The following is a 20,432-nucleotide window of genomic DNA, read 5'->3' as shown; positions in this document are numbered from 1 at the left end:
TTCTATCTAGTGGCACAGGCCCAATTTATCAGATACTGGTAGGATGAGCAGAACACCTCACCCCATGTTGATATTGAAAAACACGCCGTATGCCCAACCGACTTACGCTAAATAATCTTTAATAAGAAACATAAAGATGATTGTCCATTCCACCCAGTTAGGATAACAGTGCATGCATGGGCTAGACTCTTCCGTAGGTTGGGTTTGGAGACTCCCTACTACCCAGAAGCTCCCTTCTGGAACTTCCCCGGAATAGCACCATCGTACGACCCTGATGTCCAAAAGAACTGGGATCCAGAGGAGGAATTCAAATTAAAAGATATATATCCCAATGGTAAATTTATAACACTAGAGGAATTCAAAGTGGGAATGGGGAGGGACCAACTGAAAATACTTCAATATCACTGAATGCGTATGGCTTTCAAGGCAAGATGGCCTCTATTCCCAGATGAACCCCCCGTTCATCCATGCCTCGCCGCACTGTCTATACAGGCGAGGGTTAGTGTCTCGGGACTATATGCAGTTGTACAGGCGAGTACGCCTACGATAAATGGGATAAAGGTCTCATGGGAAACTGATCTGGAAATCACCATCTCAGACAAGGCATGGGAAAAATACTGTCATTTAACCAGAAGGGTGTCCATGAATGCAGGCCTACACCAGATCTAATTTAAGGTATTAAATAAATTACACTACACACCTGAGAAGGTAGCTAAATTCACTCGTGCAGGCCCACCCAGTTGTTTGAAATGTAGAAGCGAGCATGCAGATTCATTCCATATGTATTGGAGTTGCCCACCCATATACGGGTTCTGGGGAGAGGTAGCATCCATCCTTGCGGACATCACACAGATTCCGGCAGACCTAACACCCCAGAAATACTTATTCAGAGATATTGGGAAGTCCTCGGAGGCGACCAGGCGATTATTTAATGTAGCATGTATAGTGGCCAAAAAATGCATACTGCAGCAGTGGAAGAGTGTATATGCACCAATCACTTTCTTAAGGAACTGGCTCAGGTCAATGAATGTGAAGAACACTATGTATTGTCGTTACCTAGACCATGTAAACCTAAAGACATCTGGGTTCCGTTCAGAGTATACTTGTGTGAATCAGGGTCGGCTGGGAGTAGCCCGACTAGACCCGAAAATGAGCAGACTGTGTAGACAGACCAGGATGTCACTGTGTTTAAAATTGTAATTGAACTGTTGAGTGTTTTGGAGTGTCGTGTTGAAGCGGCGTCATGTACCACCAATAATTAATAAGTAAAGTTTTAAAAAAAGAATTAAAAAAAAAATAGAGATAATCAGAGAAGTAAGCCAAGATCTAGGGATACAACCTGAAAGAAAAAAAAAAATCAAATTTCAGTTGGAGTATACCAGCCCAAAATAATGGATCGAATTTAAAGACATAGGCAGGAATCCCAACAGGGCCTGGTGCCCTAGTATATTTCAAATGGTTAATTGCGGACATTATCTCAGCTATTGACCAAGTAGTATGTAAGAAAGATTGCAAGTTAATTGTTTTAAATCCATAGGAACCGAATTTAAAAACGGAGCAAATATGCTGATGAAATAAATTCACACCATTTCTCTGAGGAGATAGAGGAAGTCCTACAGTTCGCCACAGACGAAAAGGTCTTGTTAAACATTCGGCAGATGTTTCTAGTGTCATACTTACATATACACATGAGCATAGCTTGATTCAGGGCTAGATGTTTCTTGTGATGAACTATCTTAATGGCATTCCGATAACGCATTAAGAGTCTTTTTTTATGAAGAGTAAATTCATGAACTGAAATAGCTCGCTTTTTTAAAAGTTTTAAATCTTTGTTAGCCCGCTTTAATTTTGGAAATTTGCTCTGAATAAGCATGTGTTTATGCTGTGTGAGTATTAGCTTTATAAGAGGTCATTGTGGCCAACTCCTTACGAATTATAAAATTATTATAAGCTTCGATCCCAATGATGTCTGCTTTAGAACATCTTTTATTCTGTTTGTAATAAACAGAAGTACGTAAGGCATTATTCAGACAGACGCACACATTTCTATTCGAATTAATGGAATGAACCAGATGCCGTATTTCCAACAGGGCCAGTTCCAAAAACAACCACACAGTAGCTTATAGAAGTTGAAAGGAAAGGAGCAATAGAAATAACACAATGATCACAAAGCCCTACATCCATGATTTCACAAGTTAAGGCAGAGTTCAGAATGTTAGAAGTGACAAAAAAGAAATCAATTGTCGAATAGGCATTCATCCTGTGCCAATTAAAGTCAACGCCACGATCCGAGAGGTCAGAGATGGGTTAAATACTTTGCCTCTTGGGGCCTGGGGGGAACCAACCCCCGTAGGGGGGGATGAACGCTGAGAGGCAGGCAACAGACAGGTGGCGAAAGCAGGGAGGGCCCTGGCTCCTAGGGGAGGCATCATGGGGCGCTAAAGGGCTGGGGTCCCGGGGTCGGAGGGGAGGACATGGGGAGAGTGCGACATATTCAAAATCATCACATATAAAATAATGGGTTAAATTCCTCAGAGAATAGGCACAATGGGGATCATTTCTTGAGGTGTGAGAAACCTGACTTTTTCACGCTCCAAGAGACCCATATCAGAAAAAGCGACACACAGATCCCGGCTACACACATACCCCTATGTATTTTAGGCAAATGCGAAGGATAAGATGGTGGGGGTGATGGTAGCGTTCAAAAATATCCCCAGTTTAGTGATTCTAGACACAAGAGAGGATAAACAAGGCTGCTATATCTTTATTAAGTTCAGAATCAATTCAGACACCTTAACATTAGCGGCGAAAGAAGTGCCAAATTCGGGGCAGGACTGATTCCTTCGAGCGACTTTGGCCTAGCTAGAGGAGATGACACAAGTGACTTCAACATTGCCTGGGTTCTGGGGGTTGACCGTAGTGCCGCACAAGGCTCCCCCTCGCAGAGGCTCAAGGACAAGCTCAAGGGGATGGGGCTGATGGACGTGTGGCACATGTGTAGAGGTTCATAAATAGGATTCACATACTACTCCCACGTACAAATATCGCAGTCCCGTATTGACTATATGGGTGTCTGCGCAGTTAGTGGGGAAAATGCAGGAGGTATCCCTGGGTTCCATAGCTTTCTCCAATCATGCCCTGATGTGAGCGATGGTGCATCTTCCCCAGGGCCCTCGGGGGCTTTGGCAGTGGTCTCTACTGGAGTGGCTTCTCAGGGACGCTGTGATGGCAGAGACGGTGGGGGGAAAAGATCAGGATCTGTGCTCCGGAATACGAGTGCACGCTTGCCTTATGGTTTTGCGCACATACAACTGAGCGCAGGGGCATTCTACCATGTAAATGATATTGCAACGGCTATAATTGCTATGAAACTGAAATCTCCAATCAGAATTGTTAATCGACATGCTTTGTTTAATCTCCGTGAATCTACAGGCAGTACATCCGCTGCATGGGAATTTCCCCTGGAATAGGCGGAAGATCCCACAATCTTCTAAGGTTAGGACTGGGTGTCAAAAGTTACCGATCTGTATCACCAATTGTTGTTTCAGATGCCTACCTTCTTGAAGGAAGGCAAACAATGGTGGTTTCTAAGTTTTGATTGAAAGATTTATTGGCTGCGTTTGCAGCAATTCATTTTGACTAATTTAGGAATCATGTTCATTTTTTCCACACAGTCTTGATTGTCAGTTGGATTCTAGGTCTAGTCAGAACGCTCATTTTGCCAGAGCTGTCCTTCACCCCATTCTTTCCACAATGCTTGCTGTGGATAGCCTCAACCCCCATGAAGACGACTGCTGCCTGGAAGGTAAGCCCTGCTGGGATGCATTGACATGAACCCAAGGCCTGATACCCTTTTGAAAATGGCCACCGCCATTAATACCTTCTTCCAGAATTTGAGATGCTTACTCTCCAGGACAGCCCCACTCGTTGCGGATTGGCCACAAATGGTGCCGATCCAGGTGAGCCAGCAGGCTAATCCGGCCCCTTCCAAAAGCCCACACACACACAAGGCCTTTGTTTCCTGTCTGGCCTGTCCGGACGTGGCCAGCGTGTGGCCACCTCACTGAAACCATGTATTGGCCCTGATACTAACTCATAGATCCGAATTCTTTCGCCTTAAGACCACCACAGCCCGCGGATGCTCAGCGTACTACATAGAAAGAGCTTCGCAGGTAAGCGCGGCTGCCCGCAATTGTGCACAGAAAGGTCTTTGCATATCCCGGCTTCACTGTCAAAAAAGATGAATATCAGCCCTTCGAATGGATTTTGTCCTCCAGTGTATTCCACATCTTTGACATGTACTGTCCACAGCTGTGCTACTTGGGACATTTTTTAGCAGAGGGCGTCCTGCGTCGATGGCGTCTGGTCAATATCCCTCGAAGGTCTCCGTCGAGGGCAACGTCACCGGATGTTATAAATAGGACGCACATCGCCCGTAGCCTCTGTTCAGTTTTTTTCAGAAACGTGTTTGCTTCGAGGACTCGGCGCGCCTCGTGTATTCTTCGTGAATATGTCTTCTTCTTCTACCCCTACGACTCCACGGTCTGGCTTGAAGGCTTACCGGGGCTGTAAGTCTAAGATGTCGATAACGGAACCCCCCCCCAATTTGTTTGTGGTGTCTGAGCGAGAGTCATGACACCGACGACTGTTTGAAATGCCAGTCGCTGATTGCGAAGGCCTTGCAGGAGCGTAAAGGTCGGGGTACTAAAGCCAGTAAATCCTGAAAATCTGCAAAGGGAATGTCCCCCGATGATTCGAGGGGTGACTCTCCTCGTTGTAAGGAGTCCCGGGGATCCCGATCCTGGAGTGTTTCCTGCAACTCGTCCTCGTCTCGGAACTCCCGGAAGCGCCGTCACCGGTCGCCTTCCCCATCCTCCTCGGATGATGGAGCCGTGAGCAAAGTGGCTTGTTCCACTAAGTCCTTGACTCCAGAGGAATGGGAGGCCTTCAGGGAGCAGATGGTGGCGATTATTTTATCCCAGGGCACAGTTCCGTCCGCGCCTTTGGAAGAAGCCAGCAAGGAATGGTCTTGGTCCGATGCTTGCGTGCCTTCGGGCCCGGGTTCTCAGCGCGATACTCATTGGGAACCGTCGTGGTCCCGTTCAGACAAGGTTCAGTTTGATAGCCAGAGACGTGCTAGATCCAGGTCTGTCTTTGTCCCCGGCGAAACCGTAGAAATCTGGTAAGGCTAGAGGTCGGCGTCGACTGTCAGCGCAGTGTCCATCGGCGCCGTGTCCATCGGATACGGACGTCAAAGTGGTGCCTTCACACCAGCCCTCGGTGCTATTGGCGCTGTTGTCGACGCCGAAGCCATCGACGCCCCAACGCCTTTTGGCCGGAATTTGCTGATGGGGGTCCCTAGTACTGCGGATCCTCCAAGGAAGGCTAAATCCAAGACTGTGAAGCCTGTTAAGGAATCCAGACCCAATTCTGTCCCTAGGCAGAAGTTCTTCCTTCCTCTGGATGATATCTATGCGGATGAGGAGAGGTCGGATTTGGAGTTTGACACTTTTGAGCCTGATGTGGCTTCTGTCTTTTCTGGGGACAGTCAGTTGGAAGAGTTGCGCCAATCCCTCAATGATGCCAGTGGCTTGGACACATCTCCTGAGGTAGAGTTTGGCAGGCCTGAGCCTGAGACTCATGCTGAGTCCTCTTATAGGAGACTGATGGCTAGAGTTACTGAATATCTTGGTTGGTCTAGACCTCTGGATGCATTTGTTCAGGATGACTTAACTGATATTTTGGCTCAAGGTCCGTCCACTGACCTGGTGTTGCCTTTTCATTTGACTTTGCAAAAAAGGGTGGCGGCTGCTTGGCAGAACCCTGAGTCTCTTCCGGCAGTTAACTAAAAAATACCGGCCTTCCAGTAGCGACCCCAGCTACTTATCCACTCACCCCATTCCCAAGAGTTTGGTGGTACAGGCAGCTACAGCCACCTCGAGGCAAGCGGCATACCCTACCATCCCTCCTGATGGGGACGACAAACGATTCGATGGTTGGGCACGCAAGGTGTTTTCTGCGGGGAGTATGGCACTGAAGTCAGCCAACTCCACTTGTGCCTTGGAAAGATTTTCACACACTCTGTGGAATTGCCTCTCTCTAGTGGCTGAGCATATTCCTGAGGAGGAAGAAAGGGATGGGTTCCTTGCTCTCGTGCAGGATGGCAAGGATGCCATGTGTAAATCCCTTCAGTCTGGGTTGGACACGGCCAACAGTGTTAGCCGGTCCATGGCTGCGAGCACTGTTATACGCAGGTTTGTGTGGTTGCGGAAGTCTGGTTTTGCTCCAGATGTACAGGCCCGTCATCTGAACATGCCCTTTGATGGCTCTCATTTGTTTGGCAGCAAGGCTGACAAGAGCCTTGAGAGGTTGCAGACCTCAAAAGCTGCAGTGCGTCAACCTCTGCCTATTCGTACTAGGGCACAACAGTGGAGGGGAGGTTCCTTTCATTACTACTCCTCTTTTGGTAGGACGAAAGGAGCTGGCAATAAAAGGGGTCAACATAGAAGTACCTGTGGTGGTTGAGGAAATAGAGGTGCCAAAGCCGCTCAAGCAGCAGCCTCTTTGCCTTCAGGCGCTGCCATAGCTGCTCCAGAACAACTACGAGGCCATGTTCCATTGTTCACCAATTGGGGGCAGACTGTTTTAGCATCTCGAAGAATGGCAAGCTATTACTTTGGATGCATGGGTTCTGGAGACAATGGCCCACGACTACTGCCTGCCCTTGCTAAAACGGGCTCACGACAATCCACTGGGGAGTCTCTCTTTGAAGCTTCCGGATCCGCTCCTTGTGCAGGAAATCTTAACCCTGCTGGAGAAAAGCGCTATAGAACAAGTGCCTGTAGCGGAGAGGAACAAGGGATGGTATTCCCCATATTTTTTAATTCCAAAGAAAGACGGGGGAATGAGACTCATCTTGGACTTACGTTGGTTGAACAAGTTCCTCCGGAAGGACCAGTTCAAGATGGCTACTCTTTCTCAAGTCCTTCAGGCCCTTCGACGTCAAGATTAGTTGGTGTCTCTGGACCTACAGGATGCTTACTTTCATGTGCCGATTCATCCAATGCACAGAAAGCACCTGAGGTTTGTGGCTGGCAGCTCGCACTTTGTTTCAGGTCCTGCCATTCGGCTTGACCTCCGCCCGAGGGTCTTCACCAAGCTGATGGTGGTGGTGGCAGCGTATCTCAGGCGGGGGGATTTATGTCTACCCCTACCTGGACGACTGGCTGATCCAAGCACATTCTCCCGAGCAAGCTCTGGATCATCTCTGTGTCACCTGCCACTCCCTACACAAGCTGGGCTTCTTCCTCAATTTTAAGTAGTCGCATCTGACACCTTTTCAACAGCTCCAGTAGATGGGAGGGGGTGGGTGTTGGACACATCCTTGGAAGTGTTCGCCTCCCAAGGTGAGGGCTCATCACATTGTACAGATGGACAAATGTCCACATTCCCAGAGTCTTCTGGCTTTAGTATTTTTAAGGTTGCTCAGCCTCATGGCATCCTACATTTTTTCATCCAGAGGTCAAGACTCTCAACCTTCACACTTGGTTTCTTAAAGGTTGAGATATAAGGTTTGGGACCTCCCGTATGACGTGATTGTTACGCTCACCTGGTATCCACGGGGACGCCACCCAGCCCTGGTTGGATGATTTGCACTCTCGATCCCTCTCCCGGTCCCTTGGTAACGCCTCTGGTTAAAGATGGGTCTGCAATATAGGAGAGCTGGATTCAATACCAGATTGTCTTTGTTTTCCCACCTCCCTTGGCTTCAACTCCTTCCTCCCCCTTGGGCCCTCTCCTCACCTTAATATTGTAAAAGGTGGATTCTCTGTCCTGCTCCTCGTGGCGGGGCGTGTAGATGTGGGGGGCGAGCAGCGACCAAGTTACTTCACTGGTGCAAGCCCCCCTATGGGAATCCAGGCCTGCTGCGACTCCGTAGGTTTGCTGCTTTACAGTCTTTATATGCAGTTATTATGTTCCTCTTAGTTCGAATAATGTCTTGCTTCTTTCCTTTTAGGTATGGAAAGGTATTTTGGTGTTGTCATGCAGTTTGAAGATGTGCATGGGCCGGTAGGCGAAAGCGCGGTGTGCGCGATGCGCGGTGCTGTTTCGCCTTTTATATTGCTAACCTGTTTTTTTTCTTTCCTTGCAGGTTGCGATGTTCCTCGCAGAGCGCCGTAATGTTCCAGCAATGATACTGACCAGGAGATGACTACCCAGGTAAGAATTGTGTGGCTTTCTTCATTTGGGAGGAAACGTGAGTAAACGCTTACTAATGTTGTCTTTCTTTCTCCTCTTTCCAGGTTATGGTATTCCAGGATGCATGCGGTGCCAGATGATGGAGTTCGTACCTTCAGGTGAGTGGAAATGAAGTCGGCGATGAATTGAAGACAGGATATTGTTCCAGGTAAGTTTCATAGTGTTCTTTCTCTCTCTGCAGGTCCTTGGTTTCAGGTAAGCTGTCATCAAAGAACTGGACACGGTGAGCGTTACGCTGCCCACAGCAGAATAACGCAAAGCATGTTCTGCTGTTTGGGTGTGGTTTAAATAGTCTCAGGTAAAGTAGTCCCAGGCCTGCTACACCCAAAGTAGTCCAGTTAAAGTAGTCCCAGGCCTGCCACACCCAAAAGACTAGACCGCATAGCTCAGTTCCTTGTAACTGAGCTATGTGTGTGCCTCCATGTTGGCTGAACCTCCCCACCCCCAAGTTAAATAGTCTCAAGTAAATAGTCTCATTCTAATGTTGGTCTTCATGATGGTTATGAGCCCGGCGCCAAGAGAGTCTAGGATGAGGTTTTAAGGCCTTGCTCTAACTGGAAGGCTGACTTGCCGGTGAGGGCCAGGGGCAAGGGTCATGACAGCGATGGAGGTGTTGCTTTCGGCCAGGTGGCCGGCAACCAAATCCCTGCACCGTTGCTGTAAGTTTTGCGACTGGTGCAGAGAACCCAATGTCGATCCTTTTCATTGTTCCATTCCCATGGTTCTGTCTTTCTTGCTTTCTTTGGCCCACAGGGGTCTTCAAGTGGTTACCATTAAAGGTTACCTGGCGGCGCTGACTATTTTCAAGCGCTCGTCTGAAGAATGTTCTTATTTTAAGATTCCTCTGATTTCCCAATTACTTAAAGGGCTCACTAATGTGTTCCCACCGTCCCTGTTTCAGTTGCCGGTTTGGGATCTGAATTTGGTCTTGAAATTCCTGATAAGTGCTCCATTTGAACCCTTGCACTCTTGTCCTTCGAGACTGTTGTCTTTCAAGACGGTTTTCTTTGTTTGCAGTAACATCCGCTCGCAGAGTGAGTGAATTGCAGGCACTTTCATCTAAACCATCCTTTACTGTGTTCCACAAGGATAGGGTTGTACTGAGGGTACGTCCATCCTTTCTAACTAAGGTAGTGTCTGAATTTCAATTAAACCAGAAAGTGGTACTTCCTGCTTTCTATCCTCCTCCTCATCCTGGTGTAAGGGATTTCAATCAGGCACACACCCAAGTCTCGCCCAGCATGTAGTGCACAAAGGAAACCCTTATTTACTTTTGTCTATAAGTTCAATATTCTGAATGATATACCACTAATATCACACCCTTCTCAAAATACCCCCGCGGTCACACTGAACCAGGAATCAGGCTAGTTTGTAACAGTAAATATTTATTTATGGATTGAGAATTTAAAACACAATATATTTTTAATAGGTAACAACCATCACCAAGGGGTGACGAGAACAATGAATAATATCTTTAATGAACTGGGAATTAGGTAATGAACACAAAAATAATGCAGCTAAGAAAATAATACTTTTGGATTGGTTTGGAACAGATAGCACTGTGGTTAGAGGTTCCCCCTGCGACACCCCTCGAACCACCAATAGGCAATTTAAATAGATTTTATGAGAGAGCAGGTACTAAGGAATAATACAGACCAAACAGAATATTACCCCCACCTTCCTGGCTTAAACACAAGAGAAAAAACGGATTTGACTTTTCAACTGTCAGCATGGCTTTGAAACTGGCTGAGCAAAAACACTAAATGTGGTCAAAAATGCTTAAATTATTATACATTTCTACAGGAGCCACTTTGAACAGATGCAGGTAATCAAAGGCAATGATTTAATCAAAAGAAAACAATTGGAATCTCAAAGGCAAAGTGGGAAATAATTTATAGACAATTCACAAGTGTAAAACCTTTGCAAAATGTAAATTTGTGGCAAACTTTTACTATGCTATTTTTGATAAAAAACGGGTCCACTACAAGGTTTCGCAATGCGGTTTTGGGTTGTGGATGTAGCTAAGGATGTTGGGTATCATTGGGAGATTCTATCTTTAAAACTAAGGGAGTTATGGACGTTTTAGTGGGAGGTGTTTTTCGAAAATAAAGACACGAATTTGGACAATAACTTCAGTTTAAAACCAGAAATTATGGATTATGCTTTTGCTCAAGACGAGAGGATGCAGGCTAGACAACCAGGTTGGGACGAAGTAAGCTCTGAGACTGATTCATGACTTCGGTAACAGATCCCCAGTGCCTTCCCTGGCGCAACCAGTCCAAACACTCAAGTGGGATTTTTGGATCAGAGTTGCACAAATAAAAATGACTATGAAAATGATGCTTTAGCAAATAGACAGAATAAGATAGCACTAAAGATTTTGACACTGTCACTGGTTATGAAAGAAAGGATAGTTCAGATATTAGGGTGGAACAAGATAAGGGAAGGTATACAATAGTTCTCTAACGTCCTGTTAATATTCACAATCCACTGGGATTTAAGATTGTTGGCCCGTCAAGATTCTGGTCAATGGATCGGGTCTATCAGGGAAGGACAGCACATCAGCTAGGATCAGCTAGGCCGGTCACCGGAACTGTACGGTATCTGCCCTTTTTGTTTCTGGATATTTCAGATCAGCGGGATGGCGAGTTCATCAGGCAAGCGTTATGGTAGCAAGCCAGATAGTTTCAGGATGCTTCCCCACACCACAGCGCTTCACTGGGTTGTAAGGATTAGTTGAGGATTAATTGAGGATTAAGGCCTAGCTGAAAATGGTTCAGCTACTGCTTGGCCTGGTGATTGGCATCTGGAAGGATGTTAAAGGCTGGATGTTGAATGCTGGATCAGAGTGCTTCGCTGGAATCAGAAGCGAGAGAGTGTATGTGTTGTCAGATGTCTCTATTTATCCTTTCAAATGACAAAAACAAAAACGGGAGTATGGGCCGGCTTAACTAAACTTGCCCCTGTGAACTGGGATTGGATCATAGTCTTATCTCTGCCGTGCATCCGAGTGATTGGATCAAAGACAGATGATGTCAAGTGTATGGTTTTGTTTTTACAATCCTCCCCTAGCCACTAGTATCAAAATTGAATTTTGTCCTAAATACATATTTATACATTTGTAACCTCTACGAAAATCACATACAAGGATTACATATTTTATGGAGTATCTATTCATCAAAATCCCACAGCTGTGAGACCTTGTTTCGTCTTTTTGCAACATTTTGTCCATTTCGCCATGAACACATTTGCCAAACTTTATCCAAATTTCCACAAATATGCGTGTTTACCATAGGAATGTGTGTGCAAAGTTTAACAATTCTAGCATAAATACAGTTCCCATAAAACCACTTATATTGCCATTCCTGTTCAGAATATGCTACACAGTTCCACATTTTGAAATAGGGACAAAAATTAGATGAACAAATCTGCCCTTTTTATATTTTTCACCACTTCTGATAGCGAGTTTATAAGTCTCTAAAAAAATTTCATTACATATTCTTAGCAGCAAATAGCCTTTTGTCTGTCTCTGGAGGCAAGGAACAGCCCCCACCTTTGGGATTTTCTTCTGCAAGCCTAGTTTATGACCTCTTAACCCTTCCATTTCCTGGCCTGGAGAATCTGCCATTGTTCAGTCCTTGGTAGCAGATAAATGTCTGGCCTACCCCACAATTATCATGTGTCAGTGAGCATCTGCTGAGATCAACTCCCTCTCCTTGGGTGCAAACCTGTTTTTCAACCTCTTGCAGGCCCAACCAATCTAAGTTAATTTTTATTTTCTTGATTTGAAATCCAGCATAAAACAAACTTGTTGCATCAGATGGCATAGATAAATTACATTCTTAGGTTTAAACCTGTGGGATCAAAACAACTGAGATCTGTGTTCCTTTCAGCAACAGTCTCTTTATATTTGCTAATCCGGCAGATTTTTGTTTTAGACAACTTTAAAGTGTAATCGGGCGAGCCCATTTGACAGGGGCTGTCACTCACAGGTAGCCCAGTGTGACTGCACACAGATTTTTGACAGGAATTGTCATTCACAGGCAATCCAGTTTTGCTGAGAAAATAATTTGCGCTTAACATTTCAGGACTTTGTAAATTCACAGTGCTTCATTAGATTAACTGAACTTTAGCGCCAAGCAATATTTTGAGTGTTGGAAAGTGTTATGAAGAGGCATTTTGAAGTTTCAGCAGCAAAGTAAATGTCATTGACAGGCAAATTTTGGAATTTCACTTGCAAAGCGCTGCTTCTCCCTTTGTACTCCATGTTTACTTGTCATGGAGCCCACTGGCACTTTTTCTGCAGTGCATGTTCTGTTCCACCACATATGCACCATGAGTGGCAGGTTGTGTAGTCATCTTTTGTGTGTTGAAAAAACACGGATTTGGAGGGTTTGGCACGCACATGGGTTGTGTGCCATTTTGCTGTTTCTCGCACCAAAGATAGCAGAGTTGAGGCCGCATAGTATAGCAGAGTGGGTTAATACAACCACACTGGTAAGGAAGAGGAGCGACTCCATAGGTTGGACCCTAGTAGAGCTCTGAGCTTTTATATTTCTAGGATGTCCAGGGTCCGAGTGGACGACCAACTCTGTGTGGGGTATGCTGGACACTGATTGGGCCAGGCTGTTACCAAACAGACCTTGTGCAGGTGGATTATCCTCACCATAACTGAATGTTACAGATTGGTGGACAGGGACCCTACTGAGGGTTTACAGGCTCACTCCACTAGGGGAGTGGCTACTTCCACTGCCCTGCAGCAGGGAGTTCCTATTAGGAATATTTGTGACGCAGCTACATGGGCTTCTATCAACACCATTGTCAAACATTACTCCCTGGATACGCTCCATGGTTAAGATATGGACTTTGGTAAAGTGGTCCTTTATTCTGTCATCTGATTTGGTATTTTAAATTCTTCTCCCTCCTTCATTTTCTGTTACTGCTTTGGGGGTCTGTCAAAGATGTGGAATATGTTGGAGGACACAATCCATTCGAAGAACAAGTTACTTACCAACTGGTAACGTTCTTTCAATTGGCTGTTCCTCCAACGTATTCCACATTGCCATTCCGGCCTACCCCTCTGGAGAATTTCCTATGCAATTGCAGCTTGCGCTCCCTCAAGGCAATGTGCAGTCAAGCAGGCATTGTGTACGAGCAGGTCACACGTTATGGATGAAAAAACATAAACTGAGGCTACGGGTGCCGTGTGTGCTGTTTAGAACATCCAGTGACGTCGCCCTCGATGAAGGCCATCGAGGGACATCGACCCGACGCCATCGATGCAGGATGCCCTCTGCCGAAAAATTACAGAAGCATCACAGCTGTGGACATTACATGTCAAAGATGTGGAATACGTTGGAGGAACATCCAATCGAAAGAACGTTACCAGTTGGTAAGTAACTTCTTCATCTTACAGGCCCCCTCTAAAGCCCTCCAACTGTCCGAGTGTGCCTGGGGTGGATGGGGTGTCCACTCTACAAACTACAAATTTACTCACCGGTGTATGTGTACACTGTACACAAACTTGCTCAGCAACTTCAGTGTGATCTATTTGGTGGCTTGGCTACTAGCGCTCAATCACCTTTCTCCCACCAGTTAACTTGCGTCTATGATTGCTCTACATATTCCTACTTGACCCTGTCGTAGCCGCTAGTACCTCTGTATGAGCCTTTACCAGTGTGCACTCATGATCTACCTTTAGGTTGTATTGTCATGCCTTGCCCTGCATTTCAAATGTTGTCCCCAGTATCCCTGTGTGAGGCTTTACCAGAATATGCACCTTCACTAATGTTGAATTACGACTATTTTGTATACCTGTCGCAGCCCCCTTCCCCATGGGGTGAGGCTTTTCCGGAGTGTGCATTCAGTATCTACCCTTTGTTGTAACTTTCATGCCTGGTCCTGCAGATTGGACCTGCTATCGCACTTGTAATGGAAACTAGTGTAGTGCCAAGATGCCTTAGGGCTTTACGCGCCACTATAAATGTAAAAATAAAATAAACACAAGGTTTCTGGTTTCGGCAGTGTCCTCCCTACCCTCGCTCCTCTAGGTCCTTGTACTGATCTTGGAGTCTATCATAGATTAGGAATCTGTCGGAGGAAGGTGTCTATAGAAGAACAAACTACTTGCCTCTCTTTTAATTCTCTTTCTGATGGATGTTCTTCCCATGGATTCCTCATCGCCCTCCCTACCTGCCCCTCTTGGGGTAGCTAGTACAGCTTAGTTCTGCAGTCTCTCAGCATCAGAGTGCTAGAGAAAAAGGGTGGAAATTAGGTCGCAGGGTGCAGCGCCTCTATATTTACTGACCCCGCCATCATGTCCGGCACGTAGAGCGGAGCCCCGCTGTGTCTCCTGGTGGCGGAAAAGTTTACAAAGGACAACTGGTGCTGGGAGATGGATATCATCGATGAGGAATCTGTGGGAGGACCGTCCATCAGAAAGAACATTACCGAGAGGTAAGTAATTTATTCTTCACTGTTTCTCTAAATTCATCATTATGTTTGTAATGCTTTGCGCTGGTGCTATTTTGGCATGCTCTCAATGAGTCTGATAGTGCAAGACCCCATGCATGTAGGATATTAAGAATAACCAAATATTCCATAGAGATTACAATAGGTCTTGAGACATCTCACTTTTCTGATAAAAGCAGAGGTTTATTGTAACTATTCTTCTGACTAGACTTCTGTTCTCAATTTAAGAAGCAATTTCACCAAGAGGATTCACTATGCCAGCACAAAAAAAGTGAAGATTCTTTTTCATATTGATGCAAATCTTGATAAGATCAGGGCTGTTGGCCTCTGGGATAACCATCAAATTCTATAAAGAATTCATTGACAAAGTGGCTTCTATTTTGGCTTGGGTATTTTGTGAAGCTCTCTGAACTGGTGAGTTGCCTGCAACTGAGGGAAGCTACTGTTGTCCTACCCAAACAGGGGAAGGATGCCACACTCTATGCCTCCTATAGGTCTCTTGCTCTACCCAATGTGGACAATAAAATATTGGCAAAATTACTAGCTTCAAGGCTTTTTTCACTGATGTCAATGCTCGTGTTACCAGATCAGCCTTGGTTTATCCCAGGGAGATCGACACACTTGAACCTCTGGCGCCTATTTGCCATCTTCTCCCTAATTGACCCTGCTATCTATTGTCATTGTAATTGGTTATTTATAACGCGCTTAATATCCAGAGGTTTCTAAGCGTGGACCCGCTGAACGAACATGTTTTGCTCTGCGTCGTCTTGCTTCCAAGGCGAGCATGTTGCCCCTGAGCTATCCTCCCGAGACTAAATGCGACAGCATTGTTTTTGGACACAGAGAAAGCGTTTGATTCCTTCAATTTGGATTTCCTATTTACTGTCTTGACACGCATGGAGTCGGGGAAGACCTTAATAGCGTCGGCCGAGCTCCTGTATCATAATCTATCAACCCGAATATTAGTGAATGTGGCCCTATCCTTCCCTTTTAACCTACACTGGGACACAAAAGAGGGCTGTCCTCTGTCATCCTTATGATTTGCTCTGGCTATTGAGCCACTAGCGTGTATCTTAGAGTGGACCATATCCATAGAGGGCTACAATTCTACACTCAAACAGTGCTTCTGTCTTTGTATGCGTACGACCTGCTCCTCTATCTATGGGATCCTGACAGTAACGTAGCCCCAATCATTGCGGCGGTCATGAGTTTGGTAGATATTCTGCGCTTAGAATCAATTGGTCCGAATTATTGCCATTGACGACCATGGCTGCAGGTGGTGCCCGAATGGTGCTAAATATTTGGGGGCTGGTGGATGGTTGGGATTCCAGAAGTTGCTTGAGGCCAGTTACACTTCTCTCCTGAAAGAAATTGAAAGCAAGGTTAACAGGTGGGATACTAAAGCGGATTTGGGTGGGTAAACAGGCAAAGGTCCACTGAGAGATACTTGTATGCCCATTAGCGGATGGTGGGCTGATGGTGCCAGACCTTATGCAATATTATTTAGTGGCGCACGTTTGCCATATCAAGTTGTGGTTTGATCCAGCCTTGTACAAACACAGCATGTGGCTCTTGAGAGAGCAATAGTTTCCCAGTGAAATTAACCTCCACAGTTTGGAGTGCTGGTCATAAGGCTGGCAAGACCATAAACACAGTGATGGCCGCACTGGCGGCATTGAGAAGGCTCCATATCAGGTACTGAATTGCTCAGCCACATCCTATTAATATATTCTTTGATTGAATTGAGGGCATCCTGAGCTCCGTTGACAGCGGTATTCGCAGGGAAATAATGGCTAAGCTGGAGCTTGTCATGATTGAGGACTGTTTCCAAAATGACACATTTTTGACTCAAAGAATTTGTAGAATTGGGGTGGGTCTCGCTCTTATACCAGATGATTTATACTAGAATTTGTAAGGAGATTAAAGACATGTTGCCGGCGTTCCTGTTTGCCCCAGTGGGGGACCTGGTATTGATGACATTGACGACTGACACAAAATAAGTTGGTTTCACGGCTGGTCGGCGATTGGAGAGACATGGTATTGGATGGCTCTAGGCCGACTTGGGAAGCAGATATTGGGGACGCAATATCAGATGATGAATGGGAATACATCTGGCAGCATGTCCAAAATGTCTCAATGAACTCCAAACACAGATTGCTACAATTAAAATTCTTGCCCAGAGTTTACTACACTCCCAGGAGGATCTGGAAATTTGACATCTTTGCTCCGGTGCATGCCCGAGGTGCAAGATGGATGGGGCTGATTTCGTACATACGGCCTCGGGGTGCACACGGTTCTGGTCTGAAGTGGTTACTAATCTTTCTGATATTTTGGAGGTTAATATCCAGCTGGAAATAAAAACATCTTTATTGGGGTCTGTTGGGTACGCTCCCAGGGATAAGTGTAGAATGGCCTGTGTGGCACAAGTCTTGGCCAGACTTCGGGTGGCACACCCCTGGTGGGCCTCAACTCCTCCCGTAACTCAAAAATGGCTATTGTGAATGTGTATCTCTGCACAGTATACCTGTAGATTGTTTTGGCTCTTTGAGGGCATACTTACAGAAGGACATGTACAATTCCAGTGATGCTTAGGTGGAAGTGGATGCCCCAGAAACATCACCTGAATAGCACGCTGAAAAGAATTCCATGTCGAACTGCCCGAGTTTGTTGTGGTTTAGTGCTGTTTTTCTGTGGAGAGGTTGTCCCGCATGGGGGCGTGACTTTATCCCGGGCGCATGGACTGCGGGTTCTCTCCTTCTGTGTGTTGCTGGTCTTCTTTTCTGTCTTGTTTTGTAATAAATTCATGCAAGCACTGTTGCCTTTATGGTCTTAGCGTGTGCTAATACGAAAATGATAAAATCCAGGCTGTTTTATATCAAAGGCATGCTTGAACAGCATGGTTTTAAATGGGGCAGCGAGGAGGCAAACATCTTATCTTAAGAAATGTGTATATAGGCAACTAGATATTTTGCATTCTGAAAATGTACAAGCTTTAAAGTGTGGTGGTAGAGTATTACTTTAAATTGAATGACCGAAAATGTTTTCTATTGTCTGATTAATTCTGGAGATATCAGTCTTTGATTTCTCTACTCTTACCATCAATTTCTATTTTGCGGTATGCCGAGACCTTGATATATTGTTTTAATTTTGCAGACAGTAACACCGGGGAGGTCCTGAAACTAGATGTTGATGAGGCACATAGAAGGGTTTGGAGGAAAAGCCCAGATTCTGTGTTGAAGGTCCTCGGTGAAGCGGAAATACAATGTCAGACACAATTGCTGCTGAGCGCAAATGGTGAGTAGTAAAATGCCTGTCAGAAATGCCTGCAAACATTTTTAAGTACTTTTATAAGGACTCTGCTTAGGGTAATGGTTGTTTAAATGAAGTGAAGTGAGTGAGCAATAACCCCTTTCCCCAGTCTCATATTCTATTCTATGGTTGACGGTATAATCTACATGCAAATATTGTATTATAATGACATGGTTGCAAATTATCTTCAACACTTGTTATTGTATTATATGTATGTGTCTAATAGAGATATTCCTCCCCTTTTGAAAGAACTGCTGGTGCAGACAGGTTATAAAAATCTTTGAACATATACGAGGAAGTGTTGGCGCAGCTACAGCCAAACTTTGCCACGATAATGATTGCATTTTTAAATTCCACCTCTTCTCGTTTTTCTCCCACTTGCAAGCCAAATCTTTTTTCAGTTTTACTGAGCTTTATTCCACTTTTGCCTCTGAAGACTTCTGGGATTAAGCCTTATCAGGATTATTAATAGAAAATGTCATTTATGGAGCTCGGTGTGGTGGCACCTGTTAGGAAAGATTTTCCTTAAGTGCAATTTTCCCTCCATTTATGGACACCCCAAACTTTTTGCTTTTGTTTGGCTTACCTAACCTGACTTTTTCCAGTGGCGCACAGCCTTCAACTGCACTCCCCTAGGCTTTTGCTCATTTGTTATGATTAAACTGACACATCCTTCAGTACTGGGAAACTGTTTCCGTTAGTTTTTGACTATGTGGCCATTGCTTGGTAACTTTTGTTCTATGTGCCAAGTACCTGACAGTACCGCGCATAGGGGTCCTCTTGTTTTATGGCCCTAGCCACCCTCTAATGATTTTTCGGTGTTTGTACAAGTGTGCCTAGGACAAACTGGTGGCAGGAGTTTACTTTTTAAGTATTTTTACTTGGTTTATATGGACCATACTGGGTTCTGGCCCAAGATTGTGGGAAGTCTTTTGTTCTATCCTTTGGCCATTTTGTCCCTTTGCCTTCCCCCAGGTCAAGAGACCCAGGTATTCCTTATTTGGGCATGCATCCTTCAGCGAAAACCACATCTTTCTAGGGCTCCTGCGTGTCACGTGTGCTAGTGCCCAGGGGGAGGCTTTGGACTGTCTGGTCCCAATCCACACTACTGGGTTCCATGTAATAATGTCGCCACAAAAATATCGCCATACAAAAATATGGCCGAAAAATTGTCGTTTTTGTAGCGACATTATTACATGGAACCCACTAGCGTTTTCTAAAAAGAATGTTTTTTTTTTTTTTCTTGCCCCTATCGCCACATATATGGTCACCCAAATAATATCGCCACAACATTTTCCCAGCGATATTATTTACGGCGACCATATATGTGACGATATTAATACCTGATACCCACTACTGGTGCCAGTATGTCTCGTAGGCCTGAATGACTGGAACCACCATGGGCCATAATTGGCCCACGCCTGGCGTGCATGCAAGAGAGCAGATCTTCCATTGGTTATCTGGGATTTGGGCGCAAAACGAATCTTGGATAAGAGAAGGGGCTCTGCATCTATTCCAGCTCTATCACCTGAAGTTCACACTGAACTACACTGAACTACAGAAGGAGCCAAGTATCCTGAATGAAGGAGCAGACTCGTGGAACAGCCAGAGACGTGCTGGAAGGTTTGGCGCCCTGATCCCGTCGGATCCGTGCTTTTGTATCATACCAACAAGGCCTGCAAGGGCGCTTCGAATCTTTGGAGTAGTGGGACCAACTACTCTTGGCACCTCCGGCTTACCCTTGCAAAGAGCATCTTTGGAAATGTTCCTGGGCCATCCAGTGTACTGACCAGCTCAAACCCGTGGTATCGTACAGGAGTGCCGCTGTCCCAAGTCGAGACTCGAGACTCTGGGCATCGCTTGCTTGTGGTTCTGGGCTCTCTCCCGCCAAACCTCATTGTCCTGGCTCCTCTGGGTCGTGACTTATGAGTGTGTGCCACACCACAAGCATTTGCGGTCCCTGTGTTGCCCCGCTGTGGTGACTGTCTCTGTAAGTGCTTTCAGCCATGCCCCACCGTATCCTGAGATGTGTTGCACCAGAACTATCCTTCTCCTTTCTTCGAGGGCTGAGTAAAGGCTACTGTCCCGCCACGGTCGACCGTCCCGTCCCACAGCCGTTAAGAGCTGGAGCATCCTGTAGCTGCAGGGGTGAAACCTACTAGCGAAGTGGACTAGACTGGTAAAGTTTGGTCCGGACTGTGTCGAGGATTGGTGAGTACTTGGCGGTTTTTACGCTCAAGAATCCCTCAAAAGATACTCGCCTCATCTGGTCTCCCGAGCTATTCCAGGACTCCGAAAGTCGCTCTATCTGCAAGGGTAGACCCTCCTCAAGGAGTAGGGCTTTTTTCTTCATCGCCTCAACCCCCTTCCTGAACAGCTACAGCTCCCTGAAG

The 20,432-nt window shown here is 45.7% G+C and overlaps 1 protein-coding gene across 4 annotated transcripts in view; it reads left to right on the top strand.

The window, feature by feature from the left end:
• NEK1 (NIMA related kinase 1) overlaps positions 1-20,432 on the top strand; it is a 2,768,493-nt gene that overhangs the window by 1,893,520 nt on the left and 854,541 nt on the right. For all 4 annotated transcript variants that reach the window (XM_069631399.1, XM_069631400.1, XM_069631397.1 and 1 more), the window contains one exon: positions 17,884-18,024. In XM_069631399.1, the coding sequence (XP_069487500.1) occupies positions 17,884-18,024 (141 nt within the window). The remainder of the gene's footprint in view (positions 1-17,883; positions 18,025-20,432) is intronic.

This window comes from Ambystoma mexicanum, chromosome 6q (assembly GCF_040938575.1).
Source record: "Ambystoma mexicanum isolate Mex_15411 chromosome 6q, UKY_AmexF1_1, whole genome shotgun sequence".
In the NCBI taxonomy this organism is placed as follows: domain Eukaryota; kingdom Metazoa; phylum Chordata; class Amphibia; order Caudata; family Ambystomatidae; genus Ambystoma; species Ambystoma mexicanum.
The sequence above is the reverse complement of the archived record's forward strand: the minus strand, read 5'-3'. Positions and strand labels throughout refer to the sequence as shown.